This window comes from Brachyhypopomus gauderio, unplaced genomic scaffold, assembly GCF_052324685.1.
Source record: "Brachyhypopomus gauderio isolate BG-103 unplaced genomic scaffold, BGAUD_0.2 sc191, whole genome shotgun sequence".
NCBI classification, from domain to species: domain Eukaryota; kingdom Metazoa; phylum Chordata; class Actinopteri; order Gymnotiformes; family Hypopomidae; genus Brachyhypopomus; species Brachyhypopomus gauderio.
The window spans coordinates 1-20,204 of NW_027507012.1; the positions used below are offsets into that span (position 1 = coordinate 1).

A 20,204-nucleotide genomic window follows, 5' to 3' on the forward strand; every position below is an offset into this window, starting at 1 on the left:
CTTGTGTTTCATCTCGTTTTTTTGTCTCTGCTGCCCTCTGTAGGTTGTCTGTGGTAAATGCTCCAAGGTGTCGGAGATCAAGAACACGCGCTTGTGTCGGCTGTGTTACGAGGCCTTGCAAGGACCTGAAGGGCCTGTAGATGGCACTGCTGAGCCTAAGAAAAAGGCGGAGGTGAGCCCCTAACCTACTTACAGCCTTAAAGTACTCATTTGGCAAACATGTGTCACAAAAGCTGTCAGTATCTGTTATATCTAATAGTTAATCATATCTAAAAACAGGATTATTGTCAAGTTATAAATCAACAGTATGCGCGCATGTTCTCGTTGCTAACACACATTTCACCAACAATGTTTTAAACCACAAGGTCTGTTTGTGGTGCACCTTGTGTTTCCTGTGTTACTGTAGCCGAAAGCGCAGCATGAGTAGACAATAAACAACTAAAAACACACACACACCAGCAGCACAACAACCAAATAACCCATAAACACAAACACATACCAAATTTGGCATGACTTCATACATGCACATATATAACAAATACCTTTTCTGCAGTGTACTCACTCACTACGTGAGTTATAATATGCACAGAACACAAAGCTCTCAGACCTTGTAGTGCAACGTCTTCGTCTGCAAAGGGGTGCCAAAACTTTGTGAGGAGTCGTCACGGTATTTCAGGTCCTGTGCATTAACCTTTCAAGTGTGCATGACTGATGCTGTGTTTCTAACCTCACGTGTGTGTGTGTGTGTGTGTGTGTGTGTGTTGCAGAAGCAGCTGTCTATGACGCGCGACAGCTGGGTATTGTGCAGCCAACTCCTGTTTCAGGAAAAAGGAAAGACTTGGATCAAGACCTGGGCAGCCATAACCGAAGCAGAACCTCTAGTACTTTACCTCCACTCCAGTAGCCAGGTGGGTATACAGGTGTGTGTGTGTGTGTGTGTGTGTGTGTGTGTGTGTGTGTGTGTGTGTGTGTGTGTGTGTGTGTGTGTGTGTGTGTGTGTGTGTGTGTGTATACAGTATGTATGTATGAGTGTAGTGGGTAACACATTGCCTCTTCTGTGGGGCACTGGGGTACCCTCCCCTGTTGGGGTAAGCACACTAGTCCATACCCTTAAGAGTCCAACACTACATTCACATCTGTAACATGGTTGAAATTGTACACTGAAATTGTTACTCTGTGCGCATCTGCGAGATGCATTTACGCTTACGTGTGCATGGTGAGTAGAGTCTGACATTTTCCTGAATCTGTCCTGACTCTCTCTTCAGTCTGTCGTGAATCTCTCCTCAGTCTGTCTTGAGTCTGTCGTGAATCTCTCCTCAGTCTGTCCTGAATCTGTCCTGACTCTCTCCTCAGTCTGTCCTGAATCTGTCCTGACTCTCTCCTCAGTCTGTCCTGAATCTGTCCTGACTCTCTCTTCAGTCTGTCGTGACTCTCTCCTCAGTCTGTCCTGAATCTGTCCTGACTCTCTCCTCAGTCTGTCCTGAATCTGTCCTGACTCTCTCTTCAGTCTGTCGTGACTCTCTCCTCAGTCTGTCCTGAATCTGTCCTGACTCTCTCTTTAAATAACATTAAAAACAAGGTTAAAGTTAAAATTCCATCCATACTGTAGTTTCAGTAGATTAAGATTATAGATGCAACGACATAGTGTTTTAGTGTTTTTCTATCTTTAGGGCAGTTTTGCATAACTGTAAAACTCAAGATGCATGCATGTATACACACAACCACGATGAAGTATATTTTATAGAACAGTAAATATATTTGTAAATTAATCTGTATATCTTAACATAATCTAGTAGCCTGATTAGAACTCAGACAGTAATAATAACATAGGCTTGTGCAAACTGAACCGCAACAATTCACAAGAAATAATTTGTGGTATCACTTTGTGTCCAAGATCTTCTTAAAAGTATAATCAGATTCAGGCTCTCTATAAATCTGATATCATGATGATCAGTTTAATCTTGCTGACTGCAGTCAGGTTGGGTGTATATGGAGTGGCGTGGTTCCAAGACCACGGCTGCTGGGTGGTTGGTTTTGCGTCTGATCATTGGTTGCGTTTATCAACAGGACGCACGGGCAGTGCGGACGATCCCTCTGCCTGGTTACGAGGTCAGCGCGTCGTTGTCACCTTCGGAGAAATCCGAGGGCAAACACGTGTTCAAGCTCAGTCACTCCCAGCATGCACTGCTGTTCAGCGCTCAGGATTCCGAATTAATGGCCAAGTGGATTGAGCTTCTTTCCCTTGCTACAAAAGGAGAAGCCTCAGACACATCAGTCAACCTAACGGAGCACCAGAAGAGCCAATGAGGCGAGCTGTGACATTACATTGGACCCGCCCCTCCCGCCCTTGGACCCGCCCACTGCCCCGCCCTTGGACCCGCCCCTCCCCCGCCCTCGGACCCGCCCCTCCCCCGCCCTCGGACCCATGTCTGTTCCATAGAATGTGTTACTTGAATTCACATTATCGTCAGCACTTTTTCCTTTTTTTTAAAAAAAAAGAAAGTTTTAGTTCCTCCTTCGCCCGTCTAACTTGCCCCTTTCACAGGATCACACACACACACACACACACACACACACACACACACACACACACACACACACACACACACACACACACACAGTTCGAACACCTCTTATCCCGAACACTGTTATCCCTCAATGCACTATTACCCCCTTTTCGAGAAGTTCACAGTTCTTTTGTATTACAGTGAATGTTGTTCATTTCTATGAAGGACTATAGGATGGATGTTTTGTGATATTTTTAACGACTGTCTGTAAATGGTGTTATTATTTCGGAAGCATTAAGTCATCTTTCAGTTGTCTTGAAATTCTGGCCCGAACGTGAATATTCTCTTGAGCGTGTACTTTTTATTTTGGTGCCTTTCATGGCCGATCGCCATCATGTTCCCTGCCTGGGCTGCGACGTGCTCCTGAAGCCACTCGTACATGTCAGACTTGAGAAATTCAGAGAGAACAGAAAGCTCCATTTTAACAGAAGAACATGGCGGGCTGTGTCTGTTCAGATCCTGGGCTCCTCGTCCCGGTACTTTCTCTCCTTCCCGTGTGTTCTTTGTCGTGTGTTCCAGTGCAACCACAACCGTGTATCTGTTAGCCTTATTCCTCCAGGTAAAGACCCAGTACTGTACTGGACGTCCTGTCTACTCTGACCATCAAATCCATCTCAAGGACCCTTCTGAGATCTTGATGAGCTTAGGTCTCTGTGTTCAGAATATTTCCTGTTTAGATGTCATGCTTTTAAATATTCAGCAAGCTATTCTTTAAGAACCAGTATTACTCTTTTAGGGGATTACTCTCTTTTTACCAGAAATGTTCGCAAAAGGAAATGTCTCTAGAATATCACTTAATAAAAGAACATCTGGGCTCCACGGTTCACATGGAGATTTTAGTTTATGTATTTATTTATTTATTTCCCTGTTTAATGTGTCATCTTTTTTCATTTTGTTGTCATCTGAGATTGGCCTATTTTTGGCAACAGAAGATAACAGAAAATGACAACATGGAGCCTGTTTTAGTGTTTTTCTTCTTTGTAAATTGTCGGAGGACGAAATGGCTTAGTGTTGCCACTCAATGTTTCTAGTGGTTCCGTTGATATCTACACAAAGGGAAATCGGTTGGAAGTTTTGGTTTTGACTTTTGTATTCTTCAAGTGGGTTGCCTGAGCTTATCATTATATACTCCGATATTAAATCAAGCGTGTGTGTGTTTTGTTTTTCCTCGGTACTGTGGTGAAATGTGGTTAGACTTACAATGGCAGAGTGAGCTACACACAGGTGCCAAAAAGGAACGGAAATCGTGACATTTCGGGAAATGTCGGCAGAAATGAAACTAACATGCAGACAAGCGTGGCATATCCATCTGGGTTATGCGTCAACATGTGTTTGTCAGTGTGGCAAAAGTTCTATATGAAATTGTTAGTTTGACTGCTACGTTTTAGATTTGTGTACCTGTTCGTTGTTGCCAAGAACTAGATTTGCTCTGCATACTTCACTGAAAGCCTTTGAAATGCAACGCATGTGTGTTTATATATCAGTGCCACTCAACAATTTACATGTCCCTGTATGATGTGGCTCTTTACCGTAACACAGTAAAAAAAAGTGGCTCTTGGTCTCTGGCGGGTTGGCCACCCCTGTACTATACTTTATCACATAATTATTTTAATTCAGCTTAGCAAGTAGTTAAACAAAGTAGTGAGCAGACATTTAGAACAGGTGGAGTACACACTAACACAGGTGGAGTACACACTAACACAGGTGGAGTACACACTAAAACACACTAAGGGGTGAATGTCTAGTGCTGTTAGTAGTAGGTCTTTCTTTTAACAGGAAATGGGTAGAGTTCTTGTCACACATGATTTTTTGAGATTGTCTGTCTTTCCTGCATCTCTAGCATGAGGGCTGCTGACGTACCTTAGACTAGTACAATATCTGCATCAGTGTGTGTGTGTGTGTGTGTGTTTGTGGTTGGGGGGTGGTATTATGACCATTCTTTCATGTCATAAGTAAATGTATCCATTTGGCATTGAAGGATAAACTGTATGTTCACATCAACAAATATCAGCCTCTGATAATGGGTCACTTCTGACTGTAATTTGTGTATCTCGATAATTAATCTTTTGTTTTAGCATGAACTTCAAGTACCAAAGGCATGGGTCGGAGTGCTCATGGGTGTGTACAAATACTTTGGGGGCCACTGTGTTTTATCACGTGTACAATGAAGGTTAATGGTGTGGACCAGATGCTGCTTGTCCCTGTATGCTCAACGCTGCTGTTTTTAGCCATATGATGGAGCATCTCCCTACAGCATGGGCACTGGGTCAAAGATAGACAAGGAGAGGAGAACCCCCCCCCCCCCCCCCCCCCCTCTCTCTCTCCTAATTTTCAGAACATGCTTTTTAACTGTGCATAGCAATGCAATTACAATATGGATGCATCCAGCTGCAGTTGTTTGCATATCTAATATGTAGGTAAATCCAGGTTTGGGGCACCTATGCAAGCCTGCAGTGCATTGTGGACATTCACACTACAGACGACCTCAATCCTGCCCGTCCAAAGGAGCTGTTGCTGTGGCAACAGTACCAGAAAGGACAGCATCCATTTGGAAAAATGGACCATGTGTTCTCTTATGCAGTGCAGTGTAAACAATAACAGCTATGCAGTCTAAAGCTGTTACTAATGAGTATGTGAAGTTTTCTTTCCTCCTCAGTATGGACCGAAACAATCAACACTACACAGAGCACTGACGTGAATATATGCAGTTTAGTGGTTTAGGAAGCTATGACCACCAGTGTCTGCAAGTTCCTTTCTGAGTCCTTTCTGAGCAGTGTCATACCACAACAGTACATACACAACCCACTCTTAATTTCTTTGGAAATCTCAAAAGTTCTCTCAAAAAATTCTCAAAAGTTTGCGTATAAATAATTTTACTCAAGGGTGTTGAGTCCATATTGTATTTCAACATTAATTTTAGTACAGATAAATATTTTCTTAGTACTGCATCATTATGTTGCTTGACAATAATGGATATGCATGCCATCTGAACAGGTGCGAACATCATTACTTTGTCCTGATGATACAAGATTTAAAGCAGGACTTACCTTTCTTCAGATGAATGAGAGCTTTTTCGCTAGTCGCTGGGAAAGCTAGCACAGACTTTTACATTTTGCTTTGTCTCCTGGTCCTTGTCCAGTTTATGTGTGTTTGCTGGGAGAAGAAGTCTTATATCATTCTGGTATAGGCTCAAGGTCTGATTTCCCCAACAAGTGGAGGTACATTGGTAGTTTGACTGATGAAAATGTCAAGGAAGATTTATCGCTTCCCCCCACAGAGTTGTGGGCTGCCATCAGATCATTGCAAACCAGGCGGCCCTGCCCTGCCTCGTGACGCGTCTGTTACTCCCATATCCTAATAGATTTATCTAATCGAGGGGTGTGTGTGTGTATGTGTGTATGTGTGTGTGTGTGTGTGTGTGTGTGTGTGTGTGTGTGTGTGCGTGCGTGCGCGCGCGCGCGCTCTCTCGCTCGCTCATAACCATGTTGCATGTATGCATGAGTGGTCATTGCCAAAGTATTGTGGTTTTCTCTCTGATGTATTACAAGTTTTATTATTGGGGACGGTGTTGAATCAGTTTTCTTTTTGTGCAGTATTAATTCACGGACGATTTTTGTTGTGTATGATGGACGTATGAGGATCGAAGTTTAGGGTTTGGATTTGACCATGACTCATGTCACTTTAGTTCAGTTCCATTAAATTCAAGATGTTTCATACATAAGGTACAGTGTGTAGCGTTACGAACATGCGCTTGTTTCTTGCTAGTTGGACAGTAAGGACCTCTCACGATTACATAGTGACAGACTGAATATTTAGTCCCAGATGAAGCACAAGCTTTTCCTTCGTATACCTTGTTTTAAATTAGAGTTTATTTCCCCACCATCATGTTCGTAGCTGTGTATGAGTGAGAGCAAACATTTCAACACCGTGGCCTTTAAAAGAACAAACTGCAGCACGTCCCTTGTGCTCCACTCTGGTGAAGTTTACACCTGTCAGAAATGAAACAGAAACACTAACATATCAAATGTCCACTTAAACTTCATTTATATGCGGATGTAAGTCTCCAAATCGGCATGCACGTCGCTATTGAGAGTCACGTTGCTATTTCTGTCATTTTAAACGTTTGTTTTGCACCATTTTTATAACTGCGAATCTGCTGTGCTGCGGTGTTCAGCTTTGACTATTTTGTAAAAAAAAGATTACTGCATCAGTTTGCCGTGTTGTCATTTATTCACGGTTGCGACAAAACACAACAACGGCAGATTGCTACACGTTTGAAAACGCAACTCCCAAAGACTGTGCGCCACTTCCTGACAGAGAGCCGGTGTGTGCAACCGACGTGTCTCGTGTCAGTAAACCAGACTCATCCCCGCTGCGCGTGGACTCGTCCGGGACGTCGTGTCCTCGTGCCTTTGCGATACTGACACTCCTATCACCCGGCGTACCAAGATCAGCACAGATCGCTGCTCCACGCGGACACGGAGACGACTGTTTTAGCGTTAGTAGACGCGTCGCTTTCCGCGAGCGCAGTTCTCCGCGTCCCCGGGCTCCACGCGCAAGTTGGTAACGCGCGCGCACAGGTGCGGGCGGGCTGCTCATTGATGGACTCGTTCAACGCGTCCGTGCTCGACGAATCCAAGTCGCAACTCGCTGTGGAAGGGCGATCTAAAGGTAACTAAAAACAAATAAACAACAACAACAACACATTTAGATTAGTATTGCACGTGATGGCAAGTTATACTATATCATTATTCATACTATATGTATTTATCGACTATTTATTGTCTGGAATTTTACTGCATGTGCACACAGAACTTGGAACACGTCTATACTGTCCAGTCGGTCGTTTGTGCACATTTTCCACATAACAGAACCTACAAAGTAACCTAGTGAAATAAGACTACAGCGATAGCATTGGGACGTTTTTATGTCTGGTTTCAGCATTTTATAAATTAAGCACAACGAAAGTAAGAGGTAAGCTATATGCAATAGCGCAACCTATTCTGAAAATTACAAGGGGCTGTGTTTTAAATAAAATGACAATTTACAATGAAATTAAAAATAGATTACGGAAACAGGAAAGAAGAAGTCTGGCAGTCCGCAAATAACGGCAGCAGTGACTCTGTTCTGTTGGGTTTTGCTCTTTTAACGGAAACGTGAGCAACTGTTGTCTAATGTTCGCTCTTATTGAATCTTTTTAATTAAATATTTTAATTTAAATATAACACCAGAACTCTGTTTTCACGGATAGGGCCGTTTTCGTTTACAAGTCATTTAGAGTGCAGTGTGAGGACGTTATAAGACAAGATATAGGCGTGCTTAATCCAGAAACAGCTCTCCTCAGGGTGGTGATAAGGCATGGGGCCCTCTGGGTGTGGATTTATGACTCAGGGGATTACTAAGAATGTGACGCCCCTGATCAAAAGGGAAATACATATAAAGTCTTTAGAAGTGCATTTTCACAACAGGACTCACGCATTGCTTAACTGTCAGCACAGCTGCTTTCGATTCACAATGCCTCGAAATGAGTTGGACTTTCAATCACTGTCCTTTCAGAAAGCCGAGGATGCCTTGTGTTTGCTTTCAACGTCCTGATCTTGCGTTGTCTGTAATCGTCCTGATGGTGTCAGGAGAACGTTCTAGACTTTAAGTCATTCTGCATGCAGTTAATGTGTTTCAGGCAACTCCAAGGGTGCTGTGGATCGATCGTGTTACATTCATTTTGGCTTTGGCATTCTAACGCTGTGTGTGATGTCCGCTGAGGATTCTCTCTGTCTCTATTCCAGAGCTGTGTGTGTGATATCTGCTGTGGATTCTCTCTGTCTCTATTCCAGAGCTGTGTGTGTGTGATATCTGCTGTGGATTCTCTCTGTCTCTATTCCAGAGCTGTGTGAGTGTGATGTCCACTAAGGATGCTCTCTGTCTCTATTCCAGAGCTGTGTGAGTGTGATGTCCACTAAGGATGCTCTCTGTCTCTATTCCAGAGCTGTGTGAGTGTGATATCTGCTGTGGATTCTCTCTGTCTCTATTCCAGAGCTGTGTGAGTGTGATGTCCACTAAGGATGCTCTCTGTCTCTATTCCAGAGCTGTGTGAGTGTGATGTCCTCTAAGGATGCTCTCTGTCTCTATTCCAGAGCTGTGTGAGTGTGATATCTGCTGTGGATTCTCTCTGTCTCTATTCCAGAGCTGTGTGAGTGTGATATCTGCTGTGGATTCTCTCTGTCTCTATTCCAGAGCTGTGTGAGTGTGATATCTGCTGTGGATTCTCTCTGTCTCTATTCCAGAGCTGTGTGAGTGTGATGTCCACTAAGGATGCTCTCTGTCTCTATTCCAGAGCTGTGTGAGTGTGATGTCCACTAAGGATTCTCTCTGTCTCCATTCCAATATTGTGTGTGTGATATCTGCTGTGGATTCTCTCTGTCTCTATTCCAGAGCTGTGAGTGTGATATCTGCTGTGGATTCTCTCTGTCTCTATTCCAGAGCTGTGTGTGTGTGATATCTGCTGTGGATTCTCTCTGTCTCTATTCCAGAGCTGTGTGTGTGATATCTGCTGTGGATGCTCTATGTCTCTATTCCAGAGCTGTGTGAGTGTGATGTCCACTAAGGATGCTCTCTGTCTCTATTCCAGAGCTGTGTGTGTGTGATATCTGTTGTGGATTCTCTCTGTCTCTATTCCAGAGCTGTGTGAGTGTGATGTCCTCTAAGGATTCGCTCTGTCTCTATTCCAGAGCTGTGTGAGTGTGATGTCCTCTAAGGATTCGCTATGTCTCTATTCCAGAGCTGTGTGAGTGTGATATCTGCTGTGGATTCTCTCTGTCTCTATTCCAGAGCTGTGTGAGTGTGATGTCCTCTAAGGATGCTCTATGTCTCTATTCCAGAGCTGTGTGAGTGTGATGTCCTCTAAGGATGCTCTCTTTGCCTTCAGGTCAATGCACTGCCATGCTGTCACCCCCAGTGGGTACGCTTAAGTTAGTGGCAGGCAATGGCACAAGCGTCGGCACGGTGATGACCTTACAGTGCCCCTACACGCATCGCCCTGTCAACGGTGGCCGGGTCATATGCATGGAGGACAACGACAGAACACAGTGGAGCGGAGGAGTGCCTGAGTGTAAACGTAAGCCCAACACACACACACACACACACACACACACACACACACACACACACACACACACACACACACACACACACATCCATCCTACACATGGCCCTAGGACAGACAATTGAGAATGCCCATGGACAGATCACTCAGTGTAGAAGACCTGTCACGTTCCAAAATGTCAGAAATTACATCATTAGCATCCTCTGGCAGATGGCAGCGTGACTGAAAAAAGTGTGTGTGTGTGTGTGTGTGTGTGTGTGTGCGCATCTGTGCGCAAATAGCAGAGGGAGGAGAGGAGGGAGAGAGCCTTGCGAGAAGGTGTGAGTGTAAAAATAGGGCCCCATCCTCTAAAGCATTCTCCCCTCGTTCTGTGTGATACAGAGAGCACACACAGTAAGGTAAACCGCTCACAGAATCTTAAGCAGGAAAAGGGGTAGAACTGCAGTGTCATCAGAATATTTCCAGCCTTCATTCATTTCCTCCGACACGTTCTGTATAACTCACCATAATTTGATGCTCTAAAATGCTTTAGGTCATATTTCTCACGTTGAGCTCTGCTGCCCTATTGTACGTCTCCCCCCCCCCTAATAAATGGTATTCTACTGCTTCTCTGTCCTGAAGCACACCAGCACACTTTGCTCATATCTGTTTTTAAAAAAAAAACACAAAAAAAACTGGTAACCTTGTGCTGTGTGTGCAGTATTTTTAATGTCATTATTTTGACAGTCTATTTAAATCTCTTTTGTATTATTTTCCTCCAGTCACCTAAAAAAGATTTCATTTGTTTTCCGATCATGCGTCTTAGCAAGTGTTCACAGTGAGGTGGCCAGTGAAACAGAGGAACTGAACCTGAGTTGAAAAAACACATGTGGAAAACAAAAGATGTTTTAGTAGTAACCAAACACAGCCGGTTTGGTGCCTCGAGTATGTTCACTATTACTGATGTAATAAAATTGCAGTAACACCTTAACAACTTAAATACATAAATGTAATGGCATTCTCAGCTAAAGATCTGTTTGTTATTAAATAAGACTATTTTGTATAATATCAGAAGGAACAAATTATTTTTTAATTAGCAAAAAACATAAGAATGAATCCTTTATGCTCTATTGGAGAATCTATTGCAACTTCAATTGTGGTCTTCAGTGCAACAGAGCGTTTGTCATACCTTAGATACACATTGGATATTATGGATACCTTGAATTGCATACCTTGGTGTTTTTGCATAGAGCAAATGTATTGGAATTGCAAATATCTCCTGCTCCATTTAATCACTCTGAAATGTTCTCTATTTATTTATTTATTTATTTACATTTCCTGTATTCTCATTTCCCTTCTGATTTTCTCTCATTTCCTCTCTTCCTCTCTTCTCTCCCCTCCTCTCCTCTCCTCCATCTTTTAGCACTTTCGCGGCACGAGAGCCCAGGCTTCCGTTTGGCCGTGCTTGTTTCCACTGTCAGCTTAGCTATCATCATCTTCATGAGCGTGATCTTCATCACCTCATGCCTGCTGAAACACGTGAAGAGAGAGGAAATGAAACGGCGGGAAAGGTGAGAAGAGAGAAGTGAGAGAGAGGAGTGGGGAGAAGGGGGGGGGGTTAGCAAAGGGTGAAGGAGACAGGTGGAGAGGAATTAGATGTTCTACATAAGCTGGAGAGAAAGGTAGGAGATAGTTAAAAATGGAAAAGGAGGAAAGAAAGGGCTCGGAGATTAGAGTGCAATTGATTAGTGTGTGTGTGTGTGTTTGTAGAGAGAGGAAGCGGGAAACTGCTGAACTCTGGGCCCAGATGGACCACCAGAACGTAGAGGAGCAGAGCGTAGCCTTCCATGGCCGTAAGGGCAGAAACAACAACAACAACAACAACAGCAGTGGTGGTGGCAGCGCAGAGCAACACACCCAGCGTCCTGTAGCTCCGCCTGCAGCCAGCACCCAACAACCAGGCAGCCATCTGCCCACCGCATGCAGGTATAATACCTAACATCAACTCAGCGTCAGCATTCACACACACACACACACACACACACACACACACACACACACACACACACACACACACACACACACACACACACACACACACACACACCAGAGATGGGGACTGGAGTTTGGGACATGGATGCGGTCCTTCAAGCTCGTGGAAGTCACACAAAATATTAAATGTGGCTCTAATAGCACCACAACGTCATTCACCAGTGTTATGAAGCATATATTTGTATATGAAGTGAATAATTTGTTTGATTTTCACCTTACTTTCTGTGGGCGACAAAACTTTTGTCTTGCCAAAATATGACCTTTCTGTGTTCACTAAATGATCAATATTTCTGCAGTAAAGCTAATTTATTTTCGTAAATTAAATCTCATTTGGGAGGTTTTCAGCTTTCTTATGAGTCATTTCTAAAACCAATCGATGAATTTAAAGTCAGGTTATAAGCTTTTGTTTCCACAACATGGTTAAGCAACAGAACTTATGTCAGGGACTGTAGAGACATGGCCCTTATTCAGATAGAGACATCGCTAGTGAAATAACTAGACCAAAGCAGTATGACACAATGTTACAAGTATGTGAGTGTATTTGTCTGTTCTCTAGATGTCCGCAGGAATGTTTGAGGACTTGTCACCCATCTGAACGTCCGGCTGGACCAGTGCCCAGTGCTACCTCACATGTAGACACACAGACTTCCTGTGCCCTACTATTACCTGATACACATTTACAAACATTTCCCTGCAATGGATGTGATCATACCTTGGAACAGCGACCACGGAACCGACCCTTACCAGTAGCACAAAGCCCTCACCTTTGGGTTATATCTGTATGAAGAGTCCAGATACACTCTACAACAATGAATAAGGCTTTTGGACAAAAACACTTATGGAAGTGATCCATTAGTGCTAAATAAGAAAGCAGTGCCACCAACAGTAAAAGGGTGTCATTGTGACCAACACGTTTCTTGCCAAGAGCAACATGAAACTTTCTTTCAGGGTTACACTCAACTGAGAATATCTCTTTCACCTGTGCCTTACAAATTATTATTATTATTATTATTATTTTGTATTATGGACTGTGATAGTTAGAAATCTGGGTGGAGGATTTACCGGCCTGTATTTTAAACTGATGTTAGATGTGATGTAATGTTTCATCATTGATTCTGTCACTTGGCACAATAACAGTAGTTACTGTTATTTCTTGAAAGCCATTCAGTGACAGTTGAAGAAGCATGTTAGCATGTTAGATCGTGTCACACCACTTTTAAGATCAAAGCTGCTAATCAAATTTGCCTTCCACAACAATTATATATAACTTGGTGGACTTATATATATATATATATATATATATATATATATATATATATATATATATATATATATATATATATATATATATATATATATATATATATATATATATATATATATATCTCAAGTAGGCCTAGTTAAATTACAATAGATTAAAAAATATATATTTTTTTGTCTTACATATCAGTCTAAATGTCTAAACAGTTTGTATATGTATAGGTTTGAAGGTAACCTCAACCCCCCCAACTATAGCCTAATGTATCCACATTAGCGTTTTTGTGGATGTACTGTATCTGATTGTGTAACCATGAAGAAATGACACAAACTGTAATAAATGATAAGCTACATGAACTGGATTTGTAATCTGTCACTTCCTCCTGATTAAATGAGTCTGAAAGCAGAAACAGAAGTACTCTGTTTATCCCAGCATGCTAGTAGCTGTGAACTGCTGCCCTCTGGAGTTCAGGTGTGGATTCACAAACGTAACCAACAGTTACAAGAAATTACAAAAAGTGTTGAACAACATAAAATCTTGAGAAAAATCCGAACTGGTTTGTATATCAGGAAGAACCACAGGATAGAGGAATATATAAAACTTCATGTTAATCTTTCTGCCATTGTAGAGCTCCTGACTCCTCCCTCGGGTGTGTGTGTATCCACGTGTAACTGTGTTTATGTCGCTGAGTCGGCGTGTATGAGTCTTCGTCTTTGTTTTTCTTAGCATCCGTCCTTGTCTTTTTAAAGTAATATGACGCACTTGTGACTCACTTGTCCCCATCGTTCTTGTATTTGTCAGTTGTTGTGCAAGTCCCGTGTTGTGTGGTGTTAATTGTTTAGTGTTAAATAAAATCTGCGAATTAAAACGACGGTTTCGATTCGGCATCCTGTCTCATTCCCTCGCTTTACACTACACTAAAGTTACACTGCTAACGTTACGGTTAATATCCTAGGCCTGTATTTGCATATTCAACTGTCGTTCTTTTAACACGTGCCTGCGGTCAAAAGAAAAATCGAGGTTGGGTGTTACTACATGTACGCGCCATTACAGTTCTAGCCATGTTTACACTATATATTTTGCCACGGGAAATAATGTTATGCCAAAGTTATTTTTGAATGACCCACATGCATGATACAGTAGTCATTGTTTATAATGCGACCGCTAAACCACATGGGTCAGTGTAAAAAAATGTTTAGGAATCCAGCAACTGCTCTTGGTGGCCTGATGGGGTTTTGATATTCTCCAGTCCCGTTCCCTGGGTCATAACACCTCCTGGGAGTCAGTTTTCACTGATACAGGGATTTGTATGTTAATTTCACAAACAATTGTGATAATGTAACAAGGTAGCAAACACAACTGTCCCAGAATACTCTCTTATTTACGTGACTGAATGACACATAGACCGAATGACACGCGAGGCTGTGCTGTTTCACCGCCCTGTTTACTTCCAGGTATCTTTAAGTCAACAATAACCGCAGTCGTAATCAGGTTTGAGGTGCTCTGTTTGCACCTTTTCATTTACACACCACACAGCATGTCCACAATTGTATTTGTCAATGTCCAGACAATGTCCAAAACCTTCTCTTCTGCTTTCTTGTAATCAGTTAGACCAGTGGCGTGCACAGACATTTTGGGGGGCAAGTGCTCGGGGGGGTGGGGGGGGGGGGGGGGTGGGTGGGGTGAAGGGCACTTTTTAGCGCACGTGGAACACTTCATTATAAAAAAAATTACAAGCACATGTTGAATGAAATTTGACTTTTATTTGTCACATTCTCTAAACGTGAGTTTTCAATGGAGAAAAAGCCACGCATCCAACTGATATAATTCATATCCAATATACAGTCATGTCCTTCAGGTAACTTCTGTTTACCCTCCACTGTCTGCAGGCCTTGTTGCATATATTTTGCAATTAGTAAATCAATATAGGCCTACAATTAAGACAGTAAAAGACCGTAAAGTAGGAGAAGGAGTTATAGGCTACTGAGTGTTGTCATTACATGAATGCAGATGGGCATTTTTCACAGGTAATGGGGAACTTCCCGTTTCTTCTTTCACAAATGAATGTAATTTATGTTGCCTAACAAAACCTATACAACAGAAGACGTTCAGCTTAACACATAGATTTGCAAACTTTACCTTAATTATTTGTATGTGGTCGTCCTCACGTTATCTATCATTGATTTGGGCTAGTGCGACTAGTTTATCAGGTGACCAGTCGGCTAAAAATGCTTAGTAGTTTAGTGCTGTATGAGACATTTTACAACACAAGAAAATGATTTCACGTTGGGCTTAGAGGGCAAACGGTACGATTTGACTTGATGTGTATGTGACCTGGCTGGTGGGGACGGGAGAAGAAGTCTATCTGTGACCGTGTGTGCTGTGCTGAAGACGCTTCCTTCCACTCGCTGAACTGAACTGCTGCTGCAGCGCATCTGGTGTTAAAGGAAGAGAGATGTCGGGTGTGTGCGAGGTGGTGGCTCATTTCAGGGCATTGTTTTTAATCGCTCAGGTTTTCAAAAGATCATTTCAAACTGACCTCAGTAAAATTATTGAGTATTATTGGGTCTACCCTAAAAACCGCTCTGCAGATTAGTATTTTCAGAATGTTTTCAGTTTTCTTATTCATGCTAAACAACCCAAGCAGACTACGGTTACCCATCACTTGTCATGCATACACTTACATACACACATACATACCCCCAGGGCCGGAGTGGGACACTTTTTTCAGCCCGGGAGTTTCATGCCCAAATCCGGCCCAAAATTATTTTTCCATCCCAATCGGCCCAAACTAGAAACTGACATGAGCCGGCCCATCGGGAATCCTCCCGAATCTCCCGATTAGCCACTCCGGCTCTGCATACCCCTACATTAACCATTGTTCTCAACCCAGCGCTATTGCAGCACCTGAGCTGCCATAGACCAGCTGTTGTGTCTTTATGGTTCATCTTCACCTAATCTAAATAAGTTGATGTTATCATTTGTGTGCATTATGAGAATCATGTCAAACATTCTTTGAGTGTTCAGCCTGTTAATTCTTCTTTTATTATTTTCGAGTTTCAAAAAAGTACACATTTCTGCACCTATAGCCTATATTTGTACTATCATTTAAATTACGCAACAGTCCATACCAAGTAAATACTCTTTGCAACTTGCTGAGATTTCAAGGTTTGTTTTATTTCCAGATACAATTACCTGTTAAATGTTCTCAGTAAGGGTTTCACTCTAGATTGCCAGATTTAAAATTTTGGATTAAAACACATTTTATGCATTGTGTGTGTGTGTGTGTGTGTGTGTGTGTGTGTGTGTGTGTGTGTGTGTGTGTGTGTGTGTGTGCATGCACACATGTGTGCATATGTATGGAAAAAAAATGGAAAGCTATCATAATCTTTCAACACTTGTGCGAACCTGCATTCTCACTCTTACAGAATTTATTTGTCTGGAAATATAAAGGTAAATCTCTTGATATGGTTGTAAAATTCTTTTTTATTGCACCAAGAGGGGAGGGGGGCTGTAAACCAATTTCGTTGCGCAAATGTACAAGTACAATGTGTAATGACAATAAAGGTTCATTTCATTTTCATTTCATTTCATTTCAGCAGATCTGTACTTGAACACAAAAACAAACCAACAAACAAAAAATGGTCAAAATGGAGGCATTTCTCCTGATAGGTACAATGTGTTTAACAGAATATATTTTAGGACCTCAAGCAACTGCTTTGTAATTGCTTTGGAACATGCGTGCAATTGAGAAGTAACAGTTCAAGGCAGTGAGCTGTACCAGTTCACCAGTGAACTCTAGATGGCGCTCTTTCTCCACATAACTTTTACTCTCGAAGAGTGCCCAGATAGCTGAGAATGCTCAGACTGCTAGTTAAGCTATTTAACGAAATAGGTTTTCACTTGCCAGTAAATGTGACAAAAACACAAATGCACACATACACACACAGATTCACAAATATGCAACATGTTCATGTAAACTAAACTTGCCCCACACTTCCATCATGTGAATCTCGTGTCCTAAATCAGCAAGCACAGTAAATTGGACTGATTTATAAACTCAGGTATTAAACTGATTTTCATCTCATGTGATTTGACTGTGGTTTTGAATCTTAGTTCTCAGATGGATCTCAAACCAACAAAAGATATAAATGTGTGCTTGTGTTATGTTTAAGTAATTTTTAAAATAAATGTGACTGCTTCTGACATCTTGCACACTACATTGTGGCAAGGAAAACGTTATCTAAACCAGAACAACAAAAATAGTTACACTTGGTACATTTACACTGTATTACGCTGACCAGATGTAGTGGCATATATTTTCCTAAAGGTTTATTGCAAATCTCCCCAAATGTGATTAATTTGCTGCCAGAATGTATCCAAGCCAATGCACTGAGACTGTGAGTCTGCTTCTGTGCATAATGTGACATTTTTTACTGTGTGTGTGGTGTATACCTCTAAATCATGATGCACAAATTACTCGTTCTGGTTAGGGCGTTGAACCCCAAATGCTGTGATGAAGACATTGATTACCACAATGATGAAAATGCAGGCTGTGACAAAATTCTCCATGAAATTTAGCCGGTGATGTCTCCCTTCATCATTCAGATTCCATTTCACTGTAGCAAATATTGAAAACACAATATACATTTTAAGGCAGCACTAGTATAAATAAACAAAATGAAAGCCATATGTTCATTAGCTATTCAAGGACCAATTTGGTTCTAAGATAAGCCTAAACTGAAACTAAGATTAAGATTTTTCCTGAGATTCCCTATAAAAAAACAATGTAAACAAAAGGGTCAGAAAGATTTCAGGATTTCAATTCCAGATATTTGAAAACCCCTCTACTAAAATAGGAGGTTAAATTCTCAGATATTCTTTTTAACACTGCTTATGAAAATGCATGATTAGATGTAGCTCAGAGGTGTTGTATATGCTTAAAATGTAGGTCCTATATTCAATTTAGATCAAATGTAAACAAAGGGTTTGAGTTACTCCAAAGAACTATAAATGTGGTATCATTACTTCAGATACGATCACATTGGGACATGAATTTGCCAAAATCAGTTCAGTAGAGCAGTAACAAGAATAAATCACAAGCCAAACACTCACAATAAAAAATAATTCAAGGCTGTGTTGTTAAGACGTAGAGCACATGTGTTACATGAATGACTTCCTAGGTTAACGGTTCAGCATCTCAATGACTGAAACTAATTGTTATGGATTGGTCAAAATTTGAGCCTGGTCCTTCACATTAGCTAGCACTCCATAATCCAAAGTGCTCTTTCCTGTGTCAATCTACACTGATTGGCCACTTACTAGGTACACCTTGCTAGTACCGGGTTGGACCCCATTTTGCCTTCAGAACTGCCTTAATCCTTCATGGAGTAGATTCAACAAGGTACAGGCAACATTCCTCAGAGAGCCATGAAGCATAGCATGTTTACTGAATGCCATTGTTTAACTCTCAGGCACTCTTGCTTACTGTTAGGTCCCAACAACCAAAAAGTGCACTTTCCTGGGTCAGTCCCAAAACTGCAACTTTCTTCCAGTCACCAAGACATGGGTTGCTTCTTCTGTTCTCTTTTTGGTAGCTGCCTATGCAATGCTTTTTTGGTTACAGCCTATGGACAGTGTAGAATTGGTATCAATTCACGGGTCAGAACAGTGTTGTGATTTTGAGCATGTTCCAGCTATTTCCACACACTTCCGCTGTCGGAGTTACCACATGCCCTCATAGGTTTGTGTGTGGTTCAAATTTAAGCACTCACTCTTTTCTATGGCATGGTGGCCAAGTGGTAAGGCGTCGGTCTCGTAAACCGAAGATCACGGGTTAGATCCCCGTTCGTGCCTTTAAGGAAAGTGGACCGAACGGTCTATAATGTCCATTCACTACCAAAATATCTGCTTCCAATTTTGTCCTTGTACAAGAGACCTCTGTATGTTATCAAGCACTCGTCTGACTCTCAAAGAAGCAGCTGAAATGTCCTGGCGGAAAGGTGCTTACCTTTTAAATGGCAGACAACGGGAACATCTACCTCCATTTCTAATGTGACCTCTACCTTTGTTTTGAGTATTTCAATGATCTTTACTGAGTTTACCATCAGGTTTCCATGTGATAGAGTCTGCAGGAGCGAAAACTGGGCTTTGCTAGGTAAGAATTTCTCCATTGCTTCCAGGTAGTTTGCAGATTAAGAGGCTGTATGTCAAAGTCTATGTTATAGGGCCAAGGATTCCTGATGGTGTGGCAGGCCTTCTCACCCCTTCAGGGAGTAGTGATACATTAGGCAACTGTAGACTAGTTGATAAACCTTTGGAATCATTCTCTTTGGCTCTACAACCAATTAGTTCCACACGTCAAGGGGATGTAGCTCAGTGGAAGAGCGCATGCTTTGCATGTATGAGGTCTAGGGTTCAATCCCCTGCATCTCCATGAGCATTATCTATAGATATGGTTGGCTATATTTTAACCTTTCGGGTTGAGCTGACATTCAGACGCTGTGCATTTCTCTCACTCTTTTTGTGCCTTAATAGTGTTGCTTGCAGCTTCTCTTATTGATAGACGATGCTCAGTTTCCGTTCGGTTATACATAGGTCACAATGGTGTCGTGATTTTGAGCATGTTCCAGCCATTTCCTCACATTTCCGCTGTCGGAGTTACCACATGTCCTCATAAGTTTGTGTGTGGTTCAAATTTAAGGACTCTCTCTTTTCTATGGCATGGTGGCCATGTGGTAAGGCGTCGGTCTCGTAAACCGAAGATCACGGGTTCGATCCCCGTTCGTGCCTTTAAGGAAAGTGCACCGAACGGTCTATAATGTCCATTCACTACTAAAATATTTGCTTCCAATTTTGTCCTTGTACAAGAGACCTCTGTATGTGATCAAGCACTCGTCTGACTCTCAAAGAAGCAGCTGAAATGGCCTGGCGGAAAGGTGCTTACCTTTTAAATGGCAGACAACGGGAACATCTACATCCATTTCTAAAGTGACCTCTACCTTTGTTTTGAGTATTTCAATGATCTTTACTGAGTTTACCATCAGGTTTCCATGTGATAGAGTCTGCAGGAGCGAAAACTGGGCTTTGCTAGGTAAGAATTTCTCCATTGCTTCCAGGTAGGTTGCAGATTAAGAGGCTGTATGTCAAAGTCTATGTTATAGGGCCAAGTATTCCTGATGGTGTGGCAGGCCTTCTCACCCCTTCAGGGATTAGTGATACATTAGGCAACTGTAGACTAGTTGAT

At 42.0% G+C, this 20,204-nt stretch overlaps 2 protein-coding genes and 3 non-coding genes across 6 annotated transcripts; all 5 read left to right on the forward strand.

The window, feature by feature from the left end:
* Positions 1-43: 43 nt before the first annotated feature.
* LOC143502116 (FYVE, RhoGEF and PH domain-containing protein 3-like) lies at positions 44-3,399 on the forward strand (the record flags this gene model as incomplete). Its single annotated transcript, XM_076995296.1, has 3 exons — positions 44-172; positions 768-908; positions 2,068-3,399. Coding segments are annotated over 3 exons (510 nt in total), but the record flags the coding sequence as incomplete, so codon positions are not given.
* A 3,477-nt stretch (positions 3,400-6,876) lies between these two features.
* On the forward strand, positions 6,877-12,968 carry LOC143502117 (sushi domain-containing protein 3-like). Of its 2 annotated transcripts, none has more exons than XM_076995297.1 (5): positions 6,877-7,238; positions 9,493-9,681; positions 11,072-11,219; positions 11,419-11,634; positions 12,257-12,968. In XM_076995297.1, the coding sequence occupies exons 1-5, from the start codon at positions 7,169-7,171 to the stop codon at positions 12,483-12,485; spliced, it is 852 nt and encodes a 283-aa protein (XP_076851412.1). In that variant the 5' UTR covers positions 6,877-7,168; the 3' UTR covers positions 12,486-12,968. The 2 variants fall into 2 exon arrangements, with proteins under 2 accessions (XP_076851412.1, XP_076851413.1); XM_076995298.1 differs by lacking the exon at positions 6,877-7,238 and adding an exon at positions 7,987-8,311.
* A 5,774-nt stretch (positions 12,969-18,742) lies between these two features.
* On the forward strand, positions 18,743-18,814 carry trnat-cgu (transfer RNA threonine (anticodon CGU)). Its single transcript has one exon. It is a non-coding gene; the product is annotated as a tRNA-Thr (tRNA).
* A 508-nt stretch (positions 18,815-19,322) lies between these two features.
* On the forward strand, positions 19,323-19,394 carry trnaa-ugc (transfer RNA alanine (anticodon UGC)). Its single transcript has one exon. It is a non-coding gene; the product is annotated as a tRNA-Ala (tRNA).
* A 284-nt stretch (positions 19,395-19,678) lies between these two features.
* On the forward strand, positions 19,679-19,750 carry trnat-cgu (transfer RNA threonine (anticodon CGU)). The gene has a single exon. It is a non-coding gene; the product is annotated as a tRNA-Thr (tRNA).
* Positions 19,751-20,204: the final 454 nt, after the last annotated feature.

Bases quoted from the DNA above. Each gene is read 5' to 3' on its own strand.
- LOC143502117 (XM_076995297.1), top strand. From the start codon at position 7,169: ATGGACTCGTTCAACGCGTCCGTGCTCGACGAATCCAAGTCGCAACTC. The intron at 9,682-11,071 runs GTAAGCCCAACA...TCCATCTTTTAG, and splicing joins AGGAGTGCCTGAGTGTAAAC to CACTTTCGCGGCACGAGAGC. The intron at 11,220-11,418 runs GTGAGAAGAGAG...GTGTGTTTGTAG, and splicing joins GAAATGAAACGGCGGGAAAG to AGAGAGGAAGCGGGAAACTG.